This window comes from Corvus kubaryi, unplaced genomic scaffold (assembly GCF_017639235.1).
Source record: "Corvus kubaryi isolate FWS band 111438036 unplaced genomic scaffold, C.kubaryi_AGA036_p1.0 37397, whole genome shotgun sequence".
Classification (NCBI taxonomy): Eukaryota; Metazoa; Chordata; class Aves; order Passeriformes; family Corvidae; genus Corvus; species Corvus kubaryi.
The window spans coordinates 197,361-225,309 of NW_024581136.1; the positions used below are offsets into that span (position 1 = coordinate 197,361).

At 43.8% G+C, this 27,949-nt stretch overlaps 3 protein-coding genes across 6 annotated transcripts in view; 1 reads left to right on the forward strand and 2 right to left on the reverse strand.

Annotated features, from left to right (window-relative positions):
• Positions 1-3,864: 3,864 nt before the first annotated feature.
• On the forward strand, positions 3,865-17,487 carry LOC121671187 (claudin-15-like). 3 transcript variants are annotated; one of them, XM_042042449.1, is made up of 6 exons: positions 3,865-3,970; positions 4,390-4,656; positions 12,508-12,672; positions 12,815-12,896; positions 15,517-15,627; positions 16,964-17,487. In XM_042042449.1, exons 2-6 carry the CDS (start codon positions 4,440-4,442, stop codon positions 17,061-17,063), a joined length of 675 nt encoding a protein of 224 aa, XP_041898383.1. In that variant the 5' UTR covers positions 3,865-3,970; positions 4,390-4,439; the 3' UTR covers positions 17,064-17,487. The 3 variants fall into 3 exon arrangements, with proteins under 3 accessions (XP_041898383.1, XP_041898385.1, XP_041898384.1); XM_042042451.1 differs by having other exon boundaries at positions 3,869-3,970; positions 4,461-4,656; XM_042042450.1 differs by lacking the exons at positions 3,865-3,970; positions 4,390-4,656 and adding an exon at positions 6,366-8,275.
• Positions 17,488-18,854: 1,367 nt separating this feature from the next.
• Positions 18,855-20,726, reverse strand: DUSP28 (dual specificity phosphatase 28). Its single transcript, XM_042042452.1, has 2 exons — positions 20,079-20,726; positions 18,855-19,125 (listed from the first exon to the last, which is right to left on the reverse strand). Exons 1-2 carry the CDS (start codon positions 20,424-20,426, stop codon positions 18,991-18,993), a joined length of 483 nt encoding a protein of 160 aa, XP_041898386.1. The 5' UTR covers positions 20,427-20,726; the 3' UTR covers positions 18,855-18,990.
• Positions 20,727-23,130: 2,404 nt separating this feature from the next.
• GPC1 (glypican 1) overlaps positions 23,131-27,949 on the reverse strand; it is a 215,953-nt gene continuing 211,134 nt past the window's right edge. For both annotated transcript variants that reach the window (XM_042041842.1, XM_042041841.1), the window contains exon 9: positions 23,131-27,943. In XM_042041842.1, coding sequence (XP_041897776.1) covers positions 27,723-27,943 — 221 coding nt within the window. In that variant the 3' untranslated portion in view covers positions 23,131-27,722. The remainder of the gene's footprint in view (positions 27,944-27,949) is intronic.

Sequence of the window (27,949 nt, forward strand, 5' to 3'; positions counted from 1 at the left end):
TAAACGAGTTGACTTTTCCTTTAAAAGTCTCAGTCTCGTTTACAACAGCTGTGATTTCACAGAATCACAGAATATGCTGAGTTGGACGAGACCCACAAGGAGCATTGAGTCTAACTACTGGCTCTGCACAGGACTGTCCCTAAGAATCCCACCATGTACCCCCTGAGTGTTGGTCAAATGCTCCTTGAAATCTGTCAGGCGTGGTAATGTGGCCACTTCCCTGGAGAGCCTATTCCAATTCCCAGCCACCCTGTGAATGAAGAACCTTTTTCTAATACCCAGCCCTGACAGAACTTCAGGCCATTCCCTCGGGTCCTGTCACTGGTCACCACAGGTCAGTGCCTGCCTCTCCTCTTGCACTCATGAGGAAGTTGCAGACTGCAATGAGGTCTCCTCTCAGTTTCCTCCAGGCTGAATAGACCAAGTGTCCTCAGCTGCTTCTTACATGGCTTCTCAAGGCTTTTGTCCATCCTTGTGGCTGTCCTTTGGACACTCTCAAATAGCTGAATGTCTTTTATATATTGTGGTGCCCAAAACTCCCCCCTGGACTCAAGGTGAGGCTACCTCTGAGCAGGGCAGACCAGAACAATCCCCACCCTGGCCCAACTGGTGATGCTGTGCCTGCTGCCCCCCAGAACAGAGTTGGCCCTCCTGGTTGCCAGGGCATTGCTGACTCATTCAGTTTGCCACTGACCAGGACCCCCAGGTCCCTTTCTGCAGCACTGCTTTCCAGTGTCTTTTTCCCCAGTTTGTAGGTACACTGGGATTGTCCCAGGTGCAGAATCCAGCACTTTCCCTTTTTTAAACTTAATACAGTTGGTGATTTTTCAGCTCTCTTTTTTATCAAGGTCTCTTTGCAGGGCTGATAAAATGTAGTGCTCTCTAGAAGTCTCATGGAATAGGCAGAGCCTGTTTCCTCCTAGCCTGCAGCAGCTCAGGAGGTGAGGTGGAGGCTGGAGCTGCTGCCTCAGCATTGCCTTTCTCCATGTGTGGCTCCACATCACCTTGCCACACCTCAGCACCTTCCCTCCCCTGGCTCCTCTGCCCTGCCTTGCCTCGCCTCGCCTCACCTCACCCTACCTCACCTCACCTTGCCACCAGACTGCTCCAGCAAAGGGCTGCTGGCTGATCAGGTTCCCACCCCACAACCTCCTTCCAGGCTTTTCCCTGCATCTGTATCAAGAATAATTTAGCCAGCAGGACCAGGGAAGCGATCATCCTCTGCACTTGGTGTGGGTGAAGCCACACCTCGAGTTCTGTGCGCAGGTTTGGGCCCCTCACTTTAAAAAGGACATTGAGGTGCTGGAGTGTGTCCAGCAAAGGGCACCTAGGGTTGTGAGAGGCTTAGAAAACTTGTCTTATGAGGAGTGGCTGAGGGAACTGGGGTTGTTTAGTCTCCAGGAGCTCCAGAGGGACCTCCTTGCTCTGTACAACTCCCTGGCAGGAGGCTGTAGTGAGATGGGGCCAGCCTCTTCTGCCATGTCTGCAGTGAGAGGACCAGAGGAAATGGCTTTAAGCTGAGGCGGGAGATTCAGATTAAATATTAGAAACATGTTTTTCCCTGCTTGGGAGGTCAGGCATCAGAACAGGCTGTCAGGTGGTGGAGTTCCTACTCCTGGAGGTGCTCAAGAGGCGTCTAGACTTAGTGCTGGGTGATGTGTTTCAGTGGCTCAGGGGTACAGTGGCAGTGCTGGGTGGATGGTTGGACCGGATGATCCGAAAGGTGTCTTCCACCCTTGGTGATTCCATGATTCTGTAGTAACCCACACATGGCTGAGCAGGTGTCTCAAGTGCCCTGTGGTCCCCTTGTTGCTGGCCAGGGCTCCTGCTCTCTGGCACTGTGCTGCTCTTCCCAGCACCATCTCCATGCCAGCAAAGCTCTGCAGGGCTGGAGAGCTGTGTTAGCAGAGAACAGTGCGCTGTACACATCACCAGCCTCCTGAAATTAAATGGGAAAAGAAAACAGGCGTTTGCTCTGAAAGTACCTTGTAAGTTTGAAGAAGTTGCGTGCACCTTCCTGGTTACCTCTGTTGTCGTGGAGATACTCATGGGGCAGTGAAGCCACTTGCATGCCAGTCATGCCTGGGCTGCTGGAGACAGAGTACAGAGCAGCCAAAATCAAGCAGCAGAATAAACAGTGGTTTATCTCAAGGGTGCACAGGGAGGACGAGGGGCAGCAGGCACATATTGCAGCAGGAAAAGTTCTGCACCAGTGGGAGGAACATGCTCCGCAAGAGTGTTGTGCGAATTCCAGCCCTGGAGACGACTCTGTTGTGACTGGATAAGGCTTGGGTGACCTCACCCAACACTGAAACTGTGCTTTAGTGGGAGGTTGGCATCCCTGTGGCCCCTGCCAGCCCAGGTTATTTTGTAGTTTGTTGTGTGAAGGCAAAGTTAATGGCAAGATGAGAGTGATCTGCATATTGTAATTTCAAATGGCTATAAGCCTGATTAGATTATTAAGATGTTATGACAACTTCAGGAGCAAAGTTACAAAGTCATGTTCTTTGGAAGTGGTAGGAAATGAATTAACATTGTTACTATTTTTTTTTTTTTTCCTTAACTAGTAGTGAAATGAGTTTGCCTTCTCAATCCAAGGTCAGACTCTGACCACGGAAAACCTCTGTGAGTGGTGGTGGGAAACTGCTCTAAGTGGTTTAGTACCGTATTTAGATTTGCATTTTATCTCTTTCTGATTGCGCTGGTGGGCATGGTTCAGCCTCAGAATTTACCTGAACCAAGAAGTGATTAGTAGGTTCAAAGGCATATATTGCTGATGTTAGAAATGTATATACACATATGTAAATTAAACTAGTGTTGTAATCAGTGTTCTTTCTCTGTTTTTCTATGTAATGAAATGAAAAAGAAGTAAAAGAGGTTTTTAAGTTTCCATTTTAGACACTTCTACCACTACCTTATCAGGAGTAATTTATTTATTTAAGTGACTTAAACATTTTTCTTTGCTAATCCTTCCTGCTTTGTGTTCAAACCACATACATACATGTGCTGTTTTTAATGTTACAGTGACCCCTTTTGCTCTCCCAGGGATTGTTTTTATCACATTACAGCTCTTAGTTGCATATGATGCTCTGGACTTTGTGTATTTATTTGGATTTGGTTTACTGTCATTCTCCTTTGGACAGCTACAATGCATATTTGCTATCATTTGTGCCATCACCTCAACCTATAAACATGACAGTGTATGACAGCTGGTACAATCAGGTCCTGTAGGGTAGGGTGTCCATGTCATGGGCTGAAAGGCGATGGATGTGGTGTTGGAATAAAGCATTATCTGAACAGTCCTATGGGGTTTGTGTGGTAGCAGCAGGGCTAGGAAGGGGTGAGTGAGGGTGGCTCCTTGAGACAGGCAGGCAAAGAGAGGAGGAACTGCAGCAACAAAGTGGCTGCAGAGCTGTCCCAGGCTGCCAGATCCCCTTTGGCTGTGAGCCTGGGAGGCCTGTCCTTCCTCAGGGCATGGCTGCAGTCAAAAGCAGTTTGGTTTGTTAATGTCATCCACTGGACAGGTGTCTAGCTGCGTATTTCTTCTTTAGGATGCATCCTAAAACAAATACATAAAAAATTTCGGGTAAAACAGCCATTGGGGAAGTTGTAGCTATATTTTTCTGCAGCGCTTTGTAATCTGATGGTGCTTGGGCAGCTCTGTGGCCCTAATGAAGCAAATTATACGCAAGTGGGTGCCAGGTTAATCTGAGTATCTTTGGTACTAAATTACATAATTTTCTTGTAATTTTCCCTTTCACTGACCCTTTGCTGTAGCAAAAAGCCATGCCAGATGTTTGTGCAACACTTGGACAGAGCTTTGGCCCTGGGTCCTTGATTTTTAGAATGGGACAAAGGTCCTAAAGAGTACAAAACTTCCACTTTGGGTGATCAAACTGGTCCTCACAAAGTGCTGACACTAGTATCTTGCAGGAAGGTAGATGAAACAGGTTAAAAACATACCATAAACGTGAGTATCACAATTTATCTTGCTTTAAATTTGAATTGGTAGATACTGTAATTGGAAGATGGATAATTTACTAAAGCATTTGATAGTTTTAATTTTTAAACACATTTTGAGTTAGCAAACAAGTAACGAATGGATGAAACATTGCAAATTAAAATTAGGGACTTCCTCAGTTGTGTCCTGTGGTTTTGCTGTTTGCATTTTTTTTGTGGTAAACGTGTACAGTAATAAAAGTTATCCTAAGAAAATAATGTATAGAGTATTCAATTATTCCAGTTACTTAATGGGATTTAAATTCCACCTTACAGTTCCCTTGTGTGATACATTATTTTGTAGGTAGGCATCTTTTTGATGTTTTTGCAAAGGTCAGGCTTGAGTAAAGGTAACTCCATGTACTGTGTGTGTATGAACTGTTTCAACAGGTTTCTAATATCAGAAACTTTGGGAAACTTCTTTGAAGAAAACTGTCACAATGGCATCATCCTCTCTACAGATTTGTGCATTGCTGCTGGCTTTAGCAGGATTCACCACATTACTTGTTACTACAGTGTCCAACAGATGGAAAGTTTTGGGCACCACGACAGAACTGGTTACTGCAGACTGGGTTTCTGAAGGTCTTTGGATGGACTGTGCAGCAACTGTTGGATCAGTACAGTGCAAGAAATTTCTCTACATGCTGAGTTCAGACCGTAAGTGGTCATGGCATATGTTTATAAAATCCAGGGATGTGGTTTTATTCTTTCTTTCTGGACAGCATGTTAGCAGGTTCGGGGCCACATAATGCAGTTGTCCCAGAAGATCTAGTATGGACAAATCCTGTAGTGGTTGCAGACAGGTTAAAGGGCTGCCATGAAACCCGTGTCTCACCCTGCAGTTCAGCTCAGTCACTGACTGCTGTGGTTTTGCTGCCCTCTCTGGTGTGTTAGCATAGAGGTATGGGTGATACACAGTAAACCTAAGATTTTTTAAAAAAATAGTCTTGGAAGAAATAGCATTTCACTCAGCCTAATTCTTAAATACAAGCAGATCATAGTTCCATGAGCACTGGTGTTTGTGCTTTGGTGTGAGACAAGAATTATTAGGTATTCCAGAACTGGTTTGGTACTTTGTGCTAAACCTGTGTAACTGGGTATTTTTTCTGGAATTTCTCAGAGGTGGCAAGCTTAGACTAAAATACATCTGTGCAATTGATGCTTCTTTGTTTTCTAGGGTGTAGACCATGCTAGCAGGGTAGTTTATCTGCAGCTAGAAAGAGAAGAAATGTCTCTGTAGGGGCTGGAAAGTATTTGTTTGAATCATTCTGGATTTTAAAAATATATTTCTGTAAATACTATCTTTATGGTAAAGGACTGGGAAGGACTGACATTCGTTCCTCAGCAAACTGAGTGTAGAAACAATAACACTGTAGCCTTTGAAAATGGTATTTTGTTAAGTTTTTTGTCTTAAACAGAACTTTGCATTTATTCTTTTACAACTTTCAGTTTTGTGCAGTCACTTTATGAGTGATGTTAATAGAACCATTTCTTCAAATCTTCTGTGCTTTATAGGTCCCTGATTACTGTCATTGCTATGTGTCTGGACTCTTCCAGCAAATGTATTCTGAACGTGCAGTGCTCAAACTGTAAAATTACCATGTCTCACAGACTATGAACCTTGTTTTTCTTGACACAGATGTGGACTCCCCTGGAGTCAGAGCTGCCTATGTGTAAGGCAGATCTCTAAAAGGTGAGAGTTTAACTCTCAAGATTCAGCATGTTCATGGTTCTTCCACAGGGCCCTCGCTTTGGTGGCCTCATCTGCCTTCATAATGATGATGCCAGTTTAAGAATAAGTATCAGCATCCCATAATGAGGCCAGAGTTTGTAGCCTCAGAAGGAGGGTAATCATATGCTTCTGAGGATTTTAAAAACACTGCTCATAGCATCAGAGGCAATGTCAGCTTTTCACGTCGTCCTGGTGCTTGTTCAGCTCCTCTCCAGGGCCTCCTCTGCATAGAGACCAGGATGCCTGAGTTTCTGGAAATTAGAGTGATGAGATGGGGCCAAAAATGGCAGTGTTCAGTTCAACTGACCGGGTTAGAGCAAGCCCAAAGGAAAAGTCCCAAGCTGTGGAAGGTGCTGATGTGAAGCTGTCAACACCAGCTCTTAAGCCCTGCTGGTGCAGAGCCTCTTGCAGAGCAGCACTGGCTGTTATGCCCATTGCTCAACAAGCCACAGTTTACAAAATTCAGTGAAGAATAGCCTTATGTTCTTTAACACATTGAAGAGTGATTTCCTGAAGGGAATTACTAAAATGCCTGGTACTGTATAGGAAAACTCAGGCTTTTCAGGTCTGCAGTTTAGTCTTTTCTGTTTCTATGTGTGCTTTATGACTGCCCATTGAAATGCATTTCTTAACTAGAAAGAGATTTATTAAAAAATTGTACTCTTAATTTTTTATTTCTATCCTTGGCAGCAGTATAACAGCTGGGAACACTTGATTCAAGGTTCTGACTATCTCAGCTTTGAAAGTGCTGTCAGCAGAAGTGATTACTAAAATCACCAGCATAGCACCAGAGTATGGGTAAATTAGCTGGAAACTCTTTGAAGGGCTTTTAATGGGATGCAGATACTCCAGGGTACTGGTACAGTGTGTTCATTTTACTATGCCATCGTTTTTCAAATTGCAGGGACTTAGCAGAAGGAGGGAATTCTGTAACAGTCATCTGAGATCAATTCTTACCCCACACTGTCTGGTTTCCTTAAAAGATTGCAAGTTCAGAGCTGCACAGGATCACACTGCCAAATCTAGTCTTGTTTAAATCAATGGCAATGATCCTCTTGACTGCCAAGGGAGCAAAAATGTCATAGTGGCACTGTAATACCCTTTAGCAGCTGCACCTACCAATCTAGAGCATCAGTTCAAAGTGACCAGTGAGTTCTGATGGAAACCAACACATACCTTTTAGGGATAAGTTGTGGCTCTCTCAAAGGCTAATCCTTCTGGTAAGTGTTGACATAAATGCTGTGACTCTGTTACCATGTTGCATCATAACAGAATTATTTTATGAAGAAACTCTGACTTCATTTCCTGGAGATAAGAGCAGGTTATCACTGCAAGAGATGGTTAACCCCGTTTGGACACATGCATACTTTAAAGTATTAACGTAAGTGGGTGATGTGAATTGAGTCGTATGATTCTGTCTAGTCAGGAGCAGAAGCAACTAAACTGAGTTTAACATATTCTTTGCCCAGAATAGCTTTTTTTAAACCCTCAGGTATTCTAACAAACAGGTGCAATTTGCTGATATATATTATTTTTCTTATAGCTGTTTTTCTTCATCATTTTAATCCTTTGGAGATAGATCTGTCACACTAGCTCTTTCATTTCCTTACATTTCATTTCCATGACACATACATTATTACAATTGTAATACATGGTACAATTGTACAGTGTAAGTGGGACTATTTTTAATACTGAATGTGTTCAGCTATAGATCAATAGACAGTAAAATATTAATGGAAACTATTCACCCATAAACCTAACCTTCCTGAAAGAAGCTGGCAGTACAGTTGTTGTGGATTACTTATGACTGTAACTCCAAAAACTGTGCTAAATTTTCTAGCAGCAGAATAAAGCTCCTGTTCTCAAGCTGTTTTATGTTTGAATCCCCAAGAAAATAATACACTAAAGCTTTTTGATTTGACATCAATAATAAAATTACAAGCCATTTTAATCTAGTGTAAAATCTAGTTGACTCCAGAGAAGAGACAGAAATAAAATATTTGCCTATATTATCACACTTGCAAGGTATTTTGTAGAAATACTGACTGGACTTTCTAGGCTGAGAAAAAGAATAGGCTCATTTTTCACTTCCTATTGGAAAAAGAATTAATATTGTTACTTTTTTTACACGCTAATATCTTTATCATGAACTGCTCCCATTTCTTATTGTCATGCCCAGTAAGCCTTATCTATGGGGAAAGAGCAAAGAGCAAAGGTAGACTCATTTTGGAGTGAAACCCAGAGATAAAACAGCAAGGTGGCTTCTGAAAGGCTTCACTTGATTGTAATCTAATTATAAGGATATTGAACTGTTACTACTCACAACCATGACTGCTCCGTTGGAAATTGTTGGTTTTCTTTTGTGCTTGGGTGGGTTGGCAGTTATTGGAGCTACTTTGCCAAATAATTACTGGAAAGTCTCCAGTATACATGGTTCTGTCATCACAACATCTACGTTGTTTGAAAACCTGTGGAAGAGCTGTGCAGAAGACAGCACTGGAGTATCCAACTGCAGGGAATTTGACTCTATGCTTGCACTGCCTGGTAGGTGACTTTGTACAGCCTTGTTTATGTTGCCTAAAAATTTGTTGCCAAAAAGTAGTAAGGCTTTTGTTTTGGTAATCTGGTAATACTGGAAAATAACTGGCCAAGAAGGACTTTGTGGGCTGAAGTAATAAAAATCTCTCAAGCAGCAGAATGTGTCAAGCATGTTAGGAAAGGCTATAAAATAAGGCAAATGAAGTCAGTTGATCAAGCGTTTAACAGGCATTTAAAGTGGGTTATACTCTCTTCTCTAGAATCTTGTGGGACATCTCAGTAAGAGACACTTTTTAACTATTTATTTATTTGGAATTATTGTATAAGCCTTCTTTTGCAATACTTCATAGCTAATGTACTGTAGCTGGAGTTCTTTCATGTTACGGGAAATACTGTTTTTAGCTGAGAAGTGGTAGTGGTTTTTGTGAGTTGAGATTGAAAATTGTAGGTAATCCAAGAAATACATGAGAATATGTTATGCATATTATAACATATTATATTATAAGTTATAGAAGGAGTGTATGCTATAAGTTAATATATGATTAGGCTTGTTAACTAATGCTAACTACTGTCAGGGCTTGCTAACTAACATCTTTTTGGATGTGGTTTTAAATATCAAGAAATTTAGATCTGCTGGCCCCTTTCCTCTGTATCAGTTTTCATCATAATTGTGGCTGTCCTCAGATGTCCAAGTAAGGCAATATTCTGTGGATAGTAAGCATATAGATAATAAAGCTGTTTTTTATTAATCTTGAATAATTAGGTATATATAATAATATATATATGAATATATATATATATAGGTATATATATACATAGGTATCTATGTAATAATATATATATATAATATATATATAATATATATGAATATCTACCTATGAATAATAGGTAGATAGTTATCCAGAATAAAAATGCCTTCTAGCTGAATCTGCCCTAGAAGGTGGCTAAACTAAATCAGTAGGAGGATACTCCTAATCTGAAGAATGTGTAATATAGGATTAGTGGGAATGGGGAATCGCTTTCTCCCTCAGTCTGAAGTAAAGGCATGTTGTTGACCAGTTCTAACAGTAGCATAGCAATTGTCTGAAACTGTGTCTAGTATTTAAGGAATGATCTGCTCTTTTCATCTTCCTGCCTTCTCTAACAATTGCTTTTAGAATGTGTGTGTGTGGATGAAGAGGAACATAACCTTATTGAAACATTTTAGACTCAGTAACAGCAGGATCATTCCATTGGACATTATCCTCTGCAGAGCGCTTATGTCAGTGTGCACCAGTGGTGCTGGGTTAGTAGTTGGACTTGATCTTAGACATCTTTACCAGCCTTAATGATTCTGTGATTTTATTTGGTTCTTGTAAAAACCACTTCAAGGGCTAGTTCATAGCTTATTGCCTCTGACTCCAGGCAACATCTTGGCCTTGATGTGTTTGCATAGGGTGTTGCCCCTGAGAGTGTGTGCAGATTTGGGCGATGGGCCCTCAAGAGAGCAGCATCTGGGGGCTGCCAAGAAAAAAGTGGGTTTTAAAGAACCTGGTAGGGCTCAGAAAAGACCGTCATGAGTAGATGTGTTAAAGCAAATAAAACAGAAGGCAAGCAACAGCAGGACTCCTGAGAACTACAAATAACATGGAGGCAGCAGGGAGGAAAAAAGTGGGGCCAGAAAGTAAATGACTGGGCCAGGCTCTGAAGTGAATTTGTGAAGATTAGAGGTTTGATCTGTTGAAGAGATCAGTCCTGCAGTTGAGAAGATGGCAGTATAGTTGAGGGTAAAGGTAAGGGAAAGGGAAGGGAAAAACAGCTTGTAAAACTGCAGATAAAATATTTTTAGAAAGGAAAACTGAAAAAGAAACATCAGAAGACACTGGATGGTAGTAACAGTTGAAAGGACAGCTGGGCAAAGCAGGAAAGAGGAAGAAAATGGGTTTGGTAACAACAAGGGCTCAGCAGATAGTGGGACCTCTGAGAAACATTCATTGTCCTTGCAGATATGAACAAAGCAGACTAAAAATTATCATGGTCAGTTTAGGCGTGTTTCAAATTCCTGTTCAGAAACTTAGCTGAAACTGCTGCGAGGATGCCAGGGATTGGAGGGACGGGTAAAAGAAAAAACAAAAGTGTCTTTGTTACCTCTCATCAGAAGGACAATGAAGATTTTCTGTGGAGGTTTCCTTATTGGCAACTGACCTATGTGGAATACTTCTGGGTTTTGCTTAATATATGGGAAATATCAGACTTGATTCTTTTAAACCAATTTAACACTTTTGAGTTCACTAAACCATTAGTCTAAATGACAACTATTTTGAGTGAGTAGCTTTTTAAATGCAATATTGCACAAGATTGAAACCATGACTGGCTACTCCATATAGCTAGCACTGTCTATCTAGTCACAACTAAGTCAAACATTTGATAAAACTAGTTGCCAAAGCTTTGTAAACTGCCCTTTTTTTTTTTCCCTTTCTTCTTTTTAAGGTTCCATAGGTGTTTCTTCCAATGACAGAATTTGGGGAAAATTTCTTCAATTAGTGTTGACTAATGAAATGGACTGACTTTGCATCTTGTTAAACAAGCTAAGTTTAAAATAAAAAATTGAGTTTTCTGAATTGTGAACTAAGGTTCTCAGTTAAGGCTGTTGAGGCTATTGCATTGTGGTACAGTTGTATGACAACCCTTTCCCACCGGATTGCAAGAAGTTAGCCTGAGGATCCAGCCTGTGTCCTGGAAAGATAGGGGGAGTTCCACCTAACACTGCAGGAGTCCCAAAGACTGAAATGTGAGTTCTTGGACCCCACTGGGTGATTGCTGCTAGCATGGTGTAAAATCCCAAACCTGAAAGCAGTGTTGTTGAGTACTTACCTTAACAGTATCTTCTGCAGGCAAAAACCTTGAACTGTTAGTGGTATTTTGAGGGGTCTTTCCACTTTTACTACTGTTCTCATTTTTTTCCATGAAAAATTTAAAATTAGTGTTTAACAAAGCATTAATTCCTCAAATTACTTTAGCCTTTAATTCTGTAAGTTTATCTCATGACTGCTTATTGCTGTCTTTGGTAACTCTAAAGCTTGTAGGACCAGTACTCTTAAGCCACACTAGGCAATACAGCCTGCTGAGTCTGAGTGTATCACTTTGTCTTCTGTTTCTCTGTCTGATTTTTGTTGTCTGGAGAGTTACGGCTCACTCCGCTACAGACCTAGATAGCAGGTTACCGTGGAGGACATGGAGGTGGTCAGGGAGCAAGAGGCTGAATGCTGGCATCAGTGATGTCAGTGTCCAGTTGGAGTCAGGTCTGACCCTTCCAATGTATGATTAAAATTATAGTCATAGAATAATTTAGGTTGGAAGAGAACTTAAAGGTAATCAAGTCAACAAAGTGAGCAGTTGTGACCCTGCCAGATTGTGATGCTTGGCATGTTTATCTCACAACAAAGGTGCCAAAATGCCATTTGACCTGGAACCTGCCAAATGCAGGGTGCCATTTTAAAGAAGCCCGAAGGCCCTGTCTGACCTTCTTTCTTAGGCTGACTATTAATCTAGTCCTGGATTTTGTGCAATCTGTACCTAGATGTGAAGACCAGGAGCTTAAAGGATGCAGAACTGCCAGTATACCAGATTCCCTAACATGCCCACACCAGCTGCAACCTCTCCACAGGAGAATGTCTTAGGGAGGAGTGCTGCAGCTCTCAGACCTCCTGTTTGTTCCGCCAAGTTTGAAGTGCACTGCTAACTTGAGGACAATTCTTTCCTATCTCTCCCTGGAAGCAGCGAAGCTGGCACCTTTTTCCAGTTCTCAGTAGCGCCGGAGGCTTGCACACCTTGGCTAGCACCTGGATTTCAGATGTATCCTGTGCACTCAGCTGTACAGGTGTCAGGAATTCAGAAGGGCTTGTGAGTAGGAGACTTTCTTCTGTTCCTGCAAATGACCATGTATACCACTACACATTTTCACAGGAATGTAAGGGATGAGGGGCTTGCTGTAGTTTTTCAGGATTTACTAAAGACACAAGAGGATTTACCAAACTTAAAAAGTGTAGGCATAGTTCAGCTCTCAAATCTGTTTGACTTGAGGCTAAACACACCTGGGTTTGGAGGCTTCTCTGAACCATATGACAAAGTTGGACAAGATTCACTCGTTACTGCACCTGTTAATTTTGTCACTCCCTCGAATCACTTTTATTTTTTTCAGCACAACGTTAATGTAATTTCTGTATAGATCCTGATTTGTTTTCTCTTTTATGTCTTAGCTCACATTCAGGCATGCCGTGCCCTGATGATTACTTCCATCCTTCTGGGATTCTTGGCTACAGTACTCTCACTGCTTGGTTTGAAGTGCACAAACATTGGGTTGAGTGATGAAGACGGAAAAATGAAGTTTGCTGTCACAGGCGGATTTCTTTTTATTTTAGGAGGTAATATCGAGGCTGAAATGAGAGCACTATTGATACTTTGTATTGCTTTCACAGCCAGACTAAATGAAATGAACTTGTTCTTGGTTTAAAGCTGTTACAGCCTTTGAATCACTCATGTGTGCTTTTTAACTTTTTCTGGTAGGTCTCTGCTCCATGGTGGCTGTTTCTTGGTATGCTGCAATGGTTACTGCTCAGTTTTTTAACCAACTGTACGCTGGAACCAAGTAAGTTAATGTATTTGTCATACCAAACTCCATCATGTGTTAGACAGCTGCACTAACCTCAGCTGCTCCAGAGTTTCAGAACCTGGATGGATCCCATAATCCAGTCCTACAGGAGGAAAAAGTTGTACTCAGGGAATCTTTTCACCTCAGAGGTGCCGTTGGGGAGGGAAGAGAGTTCTTTCCTGGAAGAGTTAATGAATATGTGAGGAATATCAACCCCGCATCTGAGGGGTTTTGTACTGTGTTTGTATATTCTTGAGAGACTCAATTAAGTGCATATCTCAGTGTTGTTAAGAAGAAAAGGCAAAATTCCTAATCTGCTTTGGCATTTAAACCAAAAGAGGTACAAAAGACAAGTTCTGGCTAGAATAAAGTGCCTCAGATGTACATGCAAGGGAAAGTCACATGCAAAGCAGCTCGAGCTTTGTACTAGTGATCTGCAGAGAAATTTGCTGCCTGTCTTATATATGTCTATATATTAACAGCTCAATATTTTTTTGCCCTATGAATTAAAATGAGGCTAAATTTTTGGGATTTTCAGCTAGTGCAGTTGCATGCAAACAGGTTTTGAGGTATAAAAGTCCTTACTCTTTGTCTGATATAAAACTAACAGTTGTCAAAACCAAATGGCAGCTTATGGCACCTTATCTAGGTGCCCTGCTTAGCGATGAGGAACAAGGGTAGAGGTGACTGGGCCTCTCCTTCAGAGAGGGGGAAAAGGAGAGGGAAATATATTGTCTGTGGAATATGAGACATCTATAACATACTTCTACCAAGTATATAATTCATAGATCAGTAAACTATAAATTGTTAGTTGCTAGGATCATATTTGAAGTGTTTTGTAAGTTCCTGCCTCGGAATCAGTTCAGGGAAGTCAGAGGTGAAGTGCTTTGTGGTAAATCAAAGTACTTTAAGCAATTGCTTTCATTGTTTGTCAGTTTTCCCTGTGTTTTCAATGAAGTACTTACAAAGAAATTGTATTTGTGCAGTTACTTTTTGTTGTTTTATATCCCCTTGAGAGAACTACATGAAGGGTAATAAATACATCAGAGAACTGAAACAACTGTTGATAAGGAATTTCGGTTAGTCGGATAGTTGGTGTGTTTTATAGTTACCTGCTATAGCTTTGGGGCTTCAACATCAATGCCTGTTAATCAGTTACCAGATGGTTTGCATTCAGTAGCTGAAGAAATATTTTTTTTTAATATCTAAACTTCATGTTTAAGCTATTGATTCACTGAGAAGTTCTTGATGAATTAAGTTTGATCATTGGTAAAGCTGGACATGGAGTCTGTGAGATGAGTTTAAATTCAATTGCATGCCAGTATTGATCTTCATTCTTAAGAGACTGGCAAATCTAGTTTTTCAGACTGCATTTTTTTGGTGTGACTTCAGCAAATTAGTGAAGTTAACCTCTGCCAATTCTTAAAGGAGTTTCTCCTACAGCTTTGAAGGCAAACGAAGTTCTCCTGCAGATGTCTCCTATATACTTTCCTTTGGTATGACATCTGCATCATTCTTGTCTGTAGGTGACTGGTGAACAGAAATAATTGCAGGCACTGGGCAATGTGCAACTTGTGCTCCTGGGTTTTTTTGATAATGACTCTGTGCTTCCATGTTTGGAAGTACCTAAACCAGCAGAGACCTTGTGTCTCCCATGTGCAATGAGAACACGGAGAGCTGTGAACCTGTGTAAACCTCTGAAACCCTCCTGTTAGCAATGAGTTCCAGAGTCAGAAGCTTTGAAATTTTAAAATAATGATTTTGCGTTTACAAGTGGAAAGAAAACACAAGTCTCTGGTTCCAGTGTACCTTCAATGCAGTCCATGACACTTATTTTGCCCTTATATTTTGCCCTTATATTTCAGACCACAGATGTACAGGTGGATCGTGGATATAGTTTTTCTCTGATCATAAAAATTTGTGTTCCTCTTTTTGTGAAACTCCTGCCAGACTTTTCCAGACCCAGTTGTGTCTAGTCTTTGGGAGAAATTCATTATCAATGAATTTCTTGGACTGGACTAGGAGGTTTCCTGAAAGGTATAGTTCTGTACAGTAAAACAGAGAACTATTCTTTTTCAGCCTGGGACATTCATAAATGCCTTTCAGCCATACAGCCACAGAGGGTGCTGAATATCCTTTAGGATACCTAAATTTTAAAACTAGCCCTATACAACCAGCTACTTGTAAGTGACCTAGCATTGTGTTTCCCAGAAAACTGATGTCCATGGTCAGCCTTTTCTCAGCATACAGACAGTAAGATCTGAATCATTCAGTTTCACAAAATCATTTCAGTGACAGCCAATAAAAGGGCAAAATAAGTGCTGTGGGTGGCACAGGAGGTATGTTGTTATTATTTATTATCAACAATTTGTTAAATACACACAATTACTTATTGCTACTTATCTTTATGTTGCTTAGTACTCTCTGTACTGGCACTAATTTGGCAAAGCAACTCTATAAAAAGAAGAGTTTTACTGAGCAGACCCAAAGCTGGGTCTGTTTTCTGTTAACTGTTGAAGTGCCTTTCAGTTAGCTGATTTCTATGCAGATTAGAATTTGTTTGCATGGCTTTGTGATCCTGTTATAAGTTGTTTCCATAAAATCTTTCATGTTTCAGGTATGAGCTAGGAGAAGCTCTGTACTTAGGCTGGGCTGGATCTGTTCTTTATATACTTGGTGGGATCTTACTGACCTGTTCATGCAAAGGGAAGGAAAAAGAGAATTACAGGTAATCTTGGATTTGTCAGTTGAAGTAGTAGCTGTCAATGACATGCCACTTTCTATCTGTGCACTATTCTGTCTCTCTCTCACCCCCTGGTATAAATATGTGGTGTAAATTACAAACAGTGCTATGGCATGTCACAGACTGGTGATGGCAGGGGATGCTGTCCCAAAGACTTGCACCTCCCAGACCAGGGTACTTGATGCACCACCATCGGCAGTCACCTCTAACTTGTATTTGGTAATTCTGGGCACTGCTGGTGGTTCTAAGTTCTACATGGTGAATATGTGCAGTGAAAGTGCAAACTGTTGCCAAAAGAAAAGTATATAAAACCCCATAATGTATTATGATCCAGTTTCTCTGCAGTACACACTGTGAGTAAAATATTCAAACACTGTTCAATTTGCAAGAAAGTGTAAAGGCATTTCCCAAAGCACCTGGAACTGATCACTACAAATATGGTTTTTTTCTTGTTCTTTATGGAAATGTCTTGTCGCAGGTCAAATCACAAAAGTTGGGATTTCTGGCCTCAATATTTAACCTTCCCTGCATTTTTACTTCAGTCTTAAATTTTGACACATACAGAAGGTCTCTTTTTGAAGGAGAGGACAGAAATAGCAGAAGTCCATGTCTACCAGAACTCAAATAGCTTGGAGGTTGTACTAGCTAAGCTCGAGAGGATTATAATATGCAAGGAAGAAGCATATTCACTGCTGCTCTATTTAATCTTAGGAAAGTTATGTCAAAATATAGTGAGTGAGTGTTCCTCTGATACTCCATTGCCCAATCTGAAACCATTTCAGTTTTATGGTAATATTTCATCAGCCACATTGGACTTTAGATTTTGCTCACCGTACTTTGATATGAAGTACCAAATGTCCTGAAATATCCTGAAAATCAGGTAAAACTGATAGTTGAAATAGATGTTCAGTGTGATGAATGACAGTTGAAGGGGTTGGCTGAAGACACTTCTGTTTTCTTTCTTCATCATTTTGATTCCTGTATTAAAACCTGCAGCTTGGACAAAAGTGTTGAGGGCTAGGTTCTCGTCTGCTTTAGGGCCTTGACTGAAATGCCTCAGGGAAGAGCACATGTGAGTTAGGAATCCAAAGTGTGGTTTTGGTTATGAGGGAATGGGCTGTGCAGCCCATCAGGGACCCCATCTATTTCCCCTTAGCTACCAGAATGATGAGAACAGGAGGCCTCTAATTTCTGCACTGTTGCGAAGAACGTGCTATTGGTGGGTTGGATACAGAGCTAATTGAGTAACTTCTAAGTATCTGAGACCATGGGCATGTGTCTAATACCTACTATTTTATATCTTTTTTTTCTTAATTTACAGTCCCAACAAATATGCATATTCAGCAGCCCAGGCAGCTTCTCAGCCACGCATGTACCCCAGGAACTCTGAGACGGTCATAAGCAACAAGGAGTATGTCTGAGCTTACACTCTGCATCACCTGTAGTGTTAATGGCTTGTGAACTGCTTCTTTGTTCTGGTTCCAAGTTAAAATCCTATGCCTTACTTTGGAGCAGTACAAGGAGGAGGTATGGTTTTTGCTGTAAATAGGAATGGTTTTCAGATGTAAATAGCTTTCTACAGAAGATGCTGTGATGTGAAATCCTGTGGCATGAAGGTTTTCTGTGTGCTGAGAAGCCTGGTAAAATTTAACCAGAGCACAGTATACGCTGACACTCAAGAGCAATGGTTTCTATTTCAGCTGACTCAACCATGTGGAACTGATAGCTGTATCTGACTGCAAGTTCATATGCCTCACAGTTAGAAATGTGTTTTCATTAATATTTAGCTTCCTTCTTTTGTTTAGCAGCTTTAGTTTTGACAAGAAATAAACTTTGTTCCACAGACTCACTGAAACAGATTTTTTGACGAATGGAATCCTCTAATAAGGATCTGCTGTTATACTGAAATTCTTATCTTTGATAGTCAAGGTTTACAAAAGCTACAAAAAAATATTCTAGCAACCACTCACCTTCAAATCTGCAGATGTGCAACAAATTCCTTGTTGGTTGTAATGCAGATACAGAAGATAAATGATACAGAATGAACCAAACACAGCTGGGAGTGGAGAAAGCATCTGGTGCAAAATGCCATGTGGTAACTAAGAAAATGATAATACTAGTTTAACTTTGAGCAGTCTTTAAATTTGGGAACTTTTACTGCATCTGAATTGTCTAATTCAAGTAATTCCCCAGTAGTTTTATTTTCTGTCATTGTTCCATCATTAGAATTTCTTTCTTAAACTACTCCACTGCTGGGAGCATATGTTTGCCTTGTGCGAGCACTTAGGCAGATGGCAGTGAGCTAACTTTACTTGCCTTCAGCAAGGTGAAATGGAATTTCACTCTGCAGGTTCACAGGTTCCATAACTTGTCCCTTTAAAATTACAAATGTATTCATACAGTTTGACAAAAATCTAGTTTGAATGGCTAATGATAAACATCTAGCAGTCTGACCTAGAAGTTTCATGTGGTTTCCTTGATGGCCCGATAGATAATTTCAGAGGGCAACCTGCAAGCAGTCTCAGCAGAAACGATTAGCCATGTTGCTTGCATGCAGGAACAGCTGACTTGTAAACTAACACATTAGGGCATGAACTGGGCACTGTTAGACTTAGTAAGTAAAGCTAAAAGGAGTGGTTATTACTTCTAGATTGCCAGTGTCGTCATCTTCTTCCCTCCACTGTCATCTTCAGTTTTTTAAAGAATTCCTCTGCTGTTTTAGAGAATCATTTCAAAAGCTGAAAAGGCACTTAGCCTGCATGGTGGGAGCTGAACTCCTTACCATCATCTGCATATTCTGTCCTCTGGATTTTTAGGTAATTCTCGAAGGTACTTTGGTCTAGTTGAACATAAGGAAAATAGCAGAGACAAAGCAACAACCACTGTCAGTTTCCCACCAAAGGTTGTGTCAGCTCATTAACATGAATTATGGTCCGGTAGGTGAGAGAGAAATTCCGAACTTCCTTGGTCTGGCATCATGTCTTCTGATGGCATCACTGGGAAGTTTAATTAAAAAACAAGAGTAGAATCCCTGTGTGGTAACTCCTTCCTTTGCTCAGTACATCGTTACCATATTCAGTGCCATTCAGGGGAAAATAACTGCTGAAGATTCCATGCCTTTCTCTCGTTTGCTTACAGCCCTTCCAACCATTTTCTGTTTCTGCTGTTATTCCCTGCTTATCTGCTCTGTTTCCAGGCACTGTCAACAGAAATGCTCTGAATGAATTTATTGAACCATCAACTAGGTTATGGGGGTAAAGTGTTTTATGTACAGGTGATTTAGGAAGTGATTTTTTTCCTTTTTTTTTAAAGTCTGTAGCAAGTCACTTCACTTTCTTTAAAGTATCTTCACACATTGCTATTTTTAAGTCCTTTGCTCAGCAGAGCAGACTGCTTTGGTATCTGCAAATCTTCTTCATATCTCTGCAGCTGAGACCAAAATCCTGCATTTGGTTCTGCTACGGGTCTGGCAGTTTTCACAGCCTAGGGAACAGGAGAGACATGGTAGAAGCAAGGTATCCTGCATTTGTGGGAGTCATGCAAATGAATTTTTAACTTTAAATTTTGAGACGATTTACTTTGGTTTTGATTTGGCTACAGAATAACAAACAGCTATTTTAGTGAGCTGACTTCACTCTGTGCTTAGTAAGAACAGGCACGTGGGCTCAATTACAGAACAGGTTCATGGGCAAGACATGAGACAGAGCTCTTGGTTGATTTGCTGGAAATGGGAAAGTCTCTCAGCAAGTATAGTGACACTGCTCATGTTTAACATGTTTAAGATGATAGTGTGAAACTTGGTCACTATCTGCACACCTCAGTCTAAATTAAGCAAATTGGTTATCTAAAGACTTCAGTGATACACCTGACAAATGGGTGAAGACTGAAAGCCCATAGAGCATGAGTAATTTGTACTTTTCCTAGGAAAACTGACATGTCATTGCTTATAGCAATATAGTTACAGCTTATAGCTTATAGCTAGCTGGTCCCTAGGCATTCAGCAGGCCTAACGGAGTCTGTCTGTGACAATGTGGAACTGTCACATGGTGATAGGAGCAAATCCTGCATAACAATTCCTACACCCACTCACTTTCTTTATGTCTCTGTCTTCACTAATCGTGCCTATGCAAATGATAGAGAAAAGAGAAAATGTTCACTAAGCAACCAGCTTTGTGTTTGCTACCTGTGCTTAAAGCCTCTTTGCATTTGTATTTATGTTCATCCTAGAAACCCCACACTGAAAACTTATTTGACCAAGCTGGGCATGAAAAAACTTACAGGGGACTGTTTATCCAAATGCTGAATCTCTATATAACTGGCAAGGGGCAGGTGAAAGCACCGAAATAATTCTACGGTAAATCATCATTACTCATAACAAGCATTGCATTTCTTCTCCAGAAGAGCTGTAAATATGAATGTGGATGTAGGTACATTACCTCGAACGCGTCCTTGAGCGGGAGCTGGCAGTGTCTCATCAGATAAGCCGTGCAAATGGCAGCGGAGCGGCTGCGGCCGTTCTTGCAGTAAACCAGGCACTTCCCCCCGCCGCGCACGGCCTCCTCGATGGCGGCGCCGCACGGCTCGAAGTAGCGGTACAGGTCCTCGGCCGGGTCGTCGAACACGGGCACGCGAATGCCGCGGACGCGCTGCAGGCGGGGGAACGGCTGCTGCCTGGTGACGTTCACGCAGAAGGTGACCCCCTCGCGCGCCAGCAGCTCCTCGTCGCACGCTGCCCTGGCCGTGCCCAGGAGCAGCGAGGCCGTGACCTGGCAGAGCTGGAGCATCGGCGGCCAAGGGCCCCGGCCCCGCCGCACCGGGCTCGCGGTGCGGGGCTCCCGGTGGCGGCACGGCAGTGCCACCCGCGCTCTGCTGGATTCATCTGCTCCCTGCAGGCTGGGGCGTAGAGGCTCCAGGCAGGTCCTAGTGCCGGCTGCATCCCGAGAGCTGCATTTGGAAAGCTGAAAGCACTTCCAGAGCACACTGCTCACTTGTAAAGCCAGTGGATTTGTACTTCCCTACCCCACAGCAGCTGCTTACCTGCTGTGTTCTGCACAGGAATGCTGCTGCTGCAGGCGGTGCTGTTGGTGCAGTGATGCAACACTGAAGTTGTGTCACTGGAACAGGGCAGTGGTCACAGCACCAAGCCTGACAGAGTTCAAAAAGTGTTTGGACAATACTCTTGGGCACATGTTGTAACTCCAGGGGATGTCCTGTGCAGGGCCAGGAGTTGGACTCCATGATCCTTGTGAGCCCTTCCAACTCAGCATATTCTGTGATTCTGTGATTGATCTCCACAGCATCTTGGTGCCCCTTGCCTACAACAAAAGCACCTTTTCAGTACCCAGGAAATGATTTACTAAGCTGGCCAGATAGCGTAGTGCTAATCTTTCTGGACTTCAGTAGAATTGCTGGTGTGCTGCCAGGGCAGAGAGTATCTTACACCAGACTGTGCTGACATGGGTTTGAACTGCACAGGACGTGTGGAGATGGGCCAAGCCCAGCCAGGTGAAGGTCACATTGGCCAGTGCTGGGCATGGGGTTCCAGGGCTGGTCGCAGGTGCCAGCTGTTTCCTGGAGGCTGCGCTGCTTCAACCCTTTGCTTTCAGGCAAAACAGGAGCATTTGACTGGTATTTGCTGCTGACGCGAAAATGAACCTGGACTGTTGCAGCAGCAGAGCACAGACTGGTGTGAAATGGAGTGCCACTTATTAAGGAATTAGAAGTGAGATACAAGAATGAGCTTTTATTCGACCATGGAAGAAGGAGAAGTCAACCTGCCACACACCTGCCATCGTTTGTGTCAATAGCAACCTGTCAGTGAGATGTTGGCTCTGGGGCCAAAGGAGACAGCTCTCTCACGTGTGCACGAGAGCATGATGTCCCCTCCTGTTATCCAGCACATGCCTCAGCTCCCACACGTAGACTTATTCATCTGCCCTCTTTCTTCCTTTGCTCAGGGCATCTGGCTCGTGCAAGGCTCTGCTGGTCCCAGGAGGCATGGTTCTTGCTGGGCCCCTGCGGCTGGAAAGGAGAAACCTCAGCAGGAGAGCACTGCCCTGATGCTGCCCACTCCAGCAGCATGGGGAGGGGTCCTGGATTCCTCCACAGCCATTGTTTCCACGGATTTTGGACCCTCCCTGTCACTGGCTCTTACTCAATTTAACATTTCCATGGCACGCACCCCTTATTCCCAGGCCATGAGGCTGGCAGTCAGGCAAGGAGCCTTTCTGCAATCACCGCCAGGGATTTCCTTGTGGGACAGGCACACGTCAATTCCCCACACTGTGGAAAAGAGCCAGCTGCTGCCCTACCTTCCTCCTCCTGCCCAGAAACTGGCAGAGGCTCATCCTTCTTTCTGCCTGCACTCATCAGTGGGCTTTCTTGGGCCCTTGCAGAGAGTCCCTGGGGGCTGCTTTATGGGCACACTCCAGTTCGTACCAAAACCATGATCTTTATTTTGCATGGCATCACACTTGCCATGCCATGAACCCTCCACTGATCTGTATGGGCGGCAGTAGCCCATCAGATTGCTCTGGTGTGATTTACTGGTTTACCAGTCCCTGCAGCTTACCCCAGCACTGGTCCAGGTGTTCCCCGGGTGCCACCATCTCAGGGCAGCATTCTTGTCACATTAGCACCAGCAAATGCCACTGGGGCTGCACCTGAGCTCCCTCACTCTGAGGCTATGGCTGTTTACTTGCAAGCTGCCTGCAGTTGACCTAAGGATGGTCATTCATACCAGAAAGGCTGTCCCTTCCCACCAGCCTGCCCTGTACCGTGTCTCTGTGCAGAGGAGGAGTTAGGAACAGGGCAGTTGTCACTACACATAGAGTAATTTATAAGCTAAACACAAATGCCATCTCCTGGCACTGAAGCCAGTTGCTGCCTCTGTAAAGAAGATGGTCGAACTGCAGGGTAACAGCCTCACCCCCTCACTAGAAAAGGTCTGATGCCTCAGTCCAGATTTTGCTGGGGGCGTTTCTGGTCTTGGTGGCACTGGAGCTGGGGTACAGTGCCAACAGCCCCAGTCATAATGGCTGTGTCTTGTCCTCTTGCCATGCACCTGCAAAGTGCCTGGACCCACTGTCTTTGTGAGCTCGCAGTAGGTACTGCTGCTGCTGTTGGAGCCCCTGAAGCCTTCCCTGCTTAGGAGAGCAGTGACGTATGGCTGCAAGGAAGTGGGAGCTGAGCTTGTATCACACCCTACACGTCCTGCAAGCTCTTAGCAGTGAATTTGCAAACATGCAGTGTTCGGTGACATTGTGAACTGCAGAAATATTTTCAGACACCTTTAGTAAACACAGAGCCGTAAGAAGCCATCACTTCAGATCATAATTAGACACCGAGGAGACAAAGCAGGCGACTGTTGTGCACAAAACTTCTCCAAGGAGAAAACCTCTATTTTTTCACTTGTATTTATATAAATGTGTGCATATGGTGAAAATAGCTATAGCTGCAGGAGAGGAATCTAAATAAATACCTACTCACTCAAGGGTATCAGTCAGTTTATTAAATTTAGCAGATATTTGCTTCCAGGGTAGAAGGATACACTTTCAGTAGTTTCCAGTTACCAAGTCTCTCTTAGACATTTCACGAGCAGCTTCCAACGCGTCACCCTGATAGCTACAGTCACCCACTTCTGGAAGTGGACAGAGCTGAAGCACAAACCTTTCTGCTGCACCAGTTGTCTCAAGCACATACTGGTGATCAAACATCCCCCTCACTGCTCTATTTGCTGTGAGCCCCTCCAGTAGCTGCACTGGTGCAAAGCCATGGTCTGTAATTACCACAACACTTTGTAAGGATGAATACCAAGGGCATTTCTGATTCTTTATACTGTTATGCCATGACTGACTGTGCTTCTAGATGAGAAAGAGACCACTTAGGATCCTTGCTTTGATGACTCAAGCCAGGCTCACCTTGTTCCCACAAACACACATCCATACAACCCAGCAGCTGCTCCTCTGAACAGTACAGCAATGCAGGCAAATCCCTATCACCAACACTGGCATCAGCCCATTGTAGACTCGTGGCTGAAACATGGTTTCATTCCTCAGGACTCCTATCCTGGCCTTAACAAGGGAAAAAGAAAGAAAATGCCAGACTCAGCTTAAATAGAGAAGAAATAATTGCCCTGTAAATACAGATTTGTCTCCAGCCTTTTTATTTATACAAGGATTCAAAGAACATATTTCAACTTTAGATAAACAGTGCAAGAGAGTTACAAGTACCTTGGTAACAGAAAGAAATAGATAACTGTCCGGCTATGCTGATAAGTGAAATAATTCTTACTCCTGCAGATAGAAATGCATCTGTTTAAAGCAAAAGTGGACTTCAGATATTCTGCTATACCATAGCCCCTACCAAGCCCACCGGAAAACAATAGGCAGCTTGTCATTTCTAAATGAGAAGTAGCTGTGCTCTCAAAGCCTTTTGAGACCCTCACCATTGTTTAAAACATACACGTTATGGCACAAAGAGCAGGCTGAAAGACAGAGACACCAGGAAATCCACCACTTGTGGTTCTCCCCTTCCCAGGGATGGGGCCTTTGTAAATTTTTTTCCCTACACCACCACCCCCTTCACACCCCTGTCGAGGCCTGTTCACACCAGAACACCATAGATCACCATCTTGATAACACTGAAGCAGATGTTTCACCCCAGCCAGCCCAGTTCCTCAGAGATCCCCTCATGCGGCCAACCCAGGGCAGCCACCAGCCACGGAGCTGGGGAGGTGTGTCACAGTGTTTTCCAGCAGGCAGTAGCCCAGGAAATGTCATTTATAAGCACTGAAAGGCCCCAGGTTCTGCACCAACCTGACCACAGGCTCGGGGCTTGTCTGGACCTGGGTTGATTTCAGCTTGTTCAGCCACACCAGTGGTTGTTTAGTCAGCAGTAACTATGGTTTGCTTCAGTTTAGAGGGATACCCAGTTGAAATCCTGGGGGTCTCAGCCATTTCAGCTCCTGGGGAAGGTCAGTGGCTCCTCCCCAGGCCACTTAATGGCAGCAGCTGGGGAAACCACTTCAGGGCAAGAGAGAACAGAAAAACTGAGTAACCAGGGGCCAACAAAAAGCAGCAATGTAGGCTGACCATGGACAGATATAAAAATCAACCCCAGCAGATGCAGGGCCGAGGAGGAAGCGTCACCACCACCATCGTCCATCTCTTGGCACAGAGGGGACCGAGCCCCCTGCACTGCCCTTGCCTGCTGGCCCAGACCTCAGGCTGCTGCCCTGGTCTCACCCTGGCTTGGCTTCTGGAGGGTGGAAGCTGCCACTCCCAGGGTCAGGAGGGATGTGGAAATGGGAGCTCAACCCCAGCCTGGCGGTGAAGGCATCAGGAAGGGTCTCCCCTGCATAACAGATTTTACTGTTTCTCTGAGGTTTTGCCTTATTAATTTGCACTATCCGGTTTTTTTTCTTGTAAAAGAACCACTAGCTTGGGCTATTAAATTGTAACTGGATAATCAGCAAATTCCTGGCTTCACATTTAAGATGTGAAGGGGACCATAAGAAGCTTTTGAGGATAACAGGCAGACAGCAAAAACTAATTGCACAGAAATGGAAGTGACATTCAAGCTCCCATTCTGCAAAGCAAAACATTGGCCTCAGCATCCATGTGTTAAAACTCCAACCCCACTGTGTTTTGAACAGGGTACAATGTTTTAATTCTTCCTCCCCCCCCCCCCCCCTTTTTTTTTTTTGCTTTGGATGTAAAGCTTCTGCAAGATTGGTTGTGGGGATTGTTGTAACTGAAGGTTAAATTTGTATTTGCAAGTCTGATTTTAAAAAATTAAAAAGAAAATATAGGAACTCTTCAGAGCAGTAAAAATCATACGAATTTGCCATATGTCTAGGAGTAAATAAACTTAGACAAAACCACAACTTATATTTATCCTCTCCAGGGTTCTGATGGGTCTAGTGGCACAGTCTGTCCTTCAGCCATTGTCCAGCATCCCGGTGTTCGTTTCTGACACCCTACCAGATTAGGTATGATTTTGCCTTACAAGAAGGTGAGGCCAAGGCAGAAAGGACGGGCAGTCATTGACATGAATCATTGTGACTTGGAAAGGCCAGTCAAAGCTGGCCTAAAATCTCTGCCTAGTTTGAGGGCCCCCCCCCCAGTGCCGCCACTGGGCCCCAGGTGGAATCCCTGCCCCAGGGAGGGCAGGAAATGAGAGCACCTTGAACTGGCTTTCTGCATTACCTTGCTCATGTCCTCATCTTTCCCTAAGTTGCACACTTTAGAAACTGCTAATGTTAAAAATGTTTGTTTTTTTTTTTTTTCTTAGAAAACAGCCAAACCCCAACCCTACAATGTTTGCTCAGCCCAAAGGCACTTCTCCTCTGGCAAGACAGAGAAGAAATGCTCAAATGCTGTGCAGACCAGTAAAGCAAGAAACAGGCCCAGCTCTGCCCTCCCTCTCACCCCAATACAAACCCATCTGAAGCTCAAACCCAACCCCCGCCTGTGCTCTTGGCCCAAGCAGTCACAGTGACTGTGTTGTATCTAACATCTGCTACACCTACGCCTCCAGCCCACGCCTGCTGCTCATCAGGCACAGAAGCCTCTGGAAGCCCCAAACACACAGCCCTAACAAGCACAGACACTCCTACAGCTACATGAGGACATTTATAATTTCACTCACCACCCCCAGTCTCAAAACCTGGCACAGAGCCCACCCTACCAAGCAATTCGGAGTTAGGGCAGCCACCCACATCACCCAAAGGCTGGTGAGTGGTGGGACGGGGCAGCAAAGGGTGAGCCTGGCCCTCCCCTGAGCCAAAACGGAGCTGCCAGTGGGTGTCTGACCCGCTGGCTCAGCCTGTGCCTGCACTGGTTAAGGAAGGTGTATTGGATGATGGGGAAGGAACAGGTAAAGTGGGAATCCATTAAAAACCTACAATGCAACTGGAACAAACACTAAAGGTAAAAAGAAATCCCAAACAAAATGTGTCCCATCCTCACATTCCCCCTGGTAGGTGCTGCCTTGAGCCAGTGCTCTGGATAGGGACCCAGAGCCGATGGTGATTCCCACCAGCCCCTCTCTGCCCTAAGGTTGGGGCACAACCAGTCCCAAAGCTCCAGTTAGTAAAGTGTCCCTGGTCTCTCATATTACAAAGAAAAAAACCAGATTCCTGTCCATGGCTGGGGCCAGAGAAGGAGGAGGCAGCACAACTGTCTGCCACACAGAGAATCCCTCTGTACATATTTGCATCTCTCTGTTACCTACGATGGTACTGCACTGCAGGTAGAAATTGGACCATTGTTACTTGGGTAAAAAATGGCTTTCCAACTAGCATGCAAAGAAAAAGTACACCAAACCCCAACCCCTAACACTCATTCCCAGTCACTTAGATGTAGGAAACCTACACTTCAAATTGTCGTCAGCTACGAGCTCTAGTCAAGAAACCCACTTGTGACCTTTCCAAAGAAAAAGGGAGTTCTGCATTTTTGGGTCCAACAGCCACTGCCAAACTCTTTCAGTTCAACCCACCAAACCTGCTCACGCTCCTACGTACACCACTGGAAGTGAAGGGCCATCTCTGCCCACCTAGGAAGCACAGAGGAAGAACCTGAAAGAGCCCCTGAATGCAGCACGTGAGCCGTGCCGAAGATCCCAGTCTCTCCGCGTTAGGAGCCAGCGCTGCCTGTGGCACTGTGGAGCTGTCAGCAGCGGCTGGGGAACAAGGGCAGGGCAATTGCATATTCCACTGGAGGCAGCAGGACAGCTGCCCTCGGAGGGGTTGGCCAAGTTCCCCTGGAGCCCTCTGCAAAGGCTTGTTTCAGCCCCAAGAGCCAGTTTGTGGCAATAACAAAAGTAAAACAATGAGGTACGGAAAGAAGGGCCCAGCATTGGGGAAAGACCAAGAAAGAAGAAAACAGCTCGAGCACTGCCAGAAATAGCAAACAACTGAAACCTTTTGAAACCTTTTTCTCCTCCCTTTTTTTGTTCTTTTTTCCTTTTTTTTTTTTGCCAAGGTGAATTAAATATGTCCTTTGGTTGGTTGGTTGGTTGGTTGGTTTTGGCAAAGTGAAGCCCTCAGCCGCAGTCTGTTTCCTGGCTGTGCCAGTGAGTTACCGCCACAAATGCTGTGCGGCGATGACAGCCACCGAGAGGAGGAGGAGGAGGGAGGCAGAAGGCAAAGATCTGCTGCTGGCCCCATTGACGCCGTGTCCAGACTGCTTAGGAATAGCGTTTGTTTCTGGCTGCCTGGTGCTGGGGCTCTTAGAAAGTCTTTTGCCACAGACGTCATCAGGACAGCTGTCCCCGCTCCCAGAGCCGCTCATGTCGTCACCTGTGC

What these genes read in the sequence shown, in the direction of transcription:
- LOC121671187 (XM_042042449.1), top strand. Translation starts at nt 4,440, where the DNA reads ATGGCATCATCCTCTCTACAGATTTGTGCATTGCTGCTGGCTTTAGCA. An exon ending in CAACTGTACGCTGGAACCAA is followed by an intron (nt 12,897 to 15,516) that starts GTAAGTTAATGT and finishes TTCATGTTTCAG; the next exon opens with GTATGAGCTAGGAGAAGCTC. An exon ending in AAGGAAAAAGAGAATTACAG is followed by an intron (nt 15,628 to 16,963) that starts GTAATCTTGGAT and finishes CTTAATTTACAG; the next exon opens with TCCCAACAAATATGCATATT.
- DUSP28 (XM_042042452.1), bottom strand. Translation starts at nt 20,426, where the DNA reads ATGCTCCAGCTCTGCCAGGTCACGGCCTCGCTGCTCCTGGGCACGGCC. An exon ending in CGCTCAAGGACGCGTTCGAG is followed by an intron (nt 19,126 to 20,078) that starts GTAATGTACCTA and finishes CCTGTTCCCTAG; the next exon opens with GCTGTGAAAACTGCCAGACC.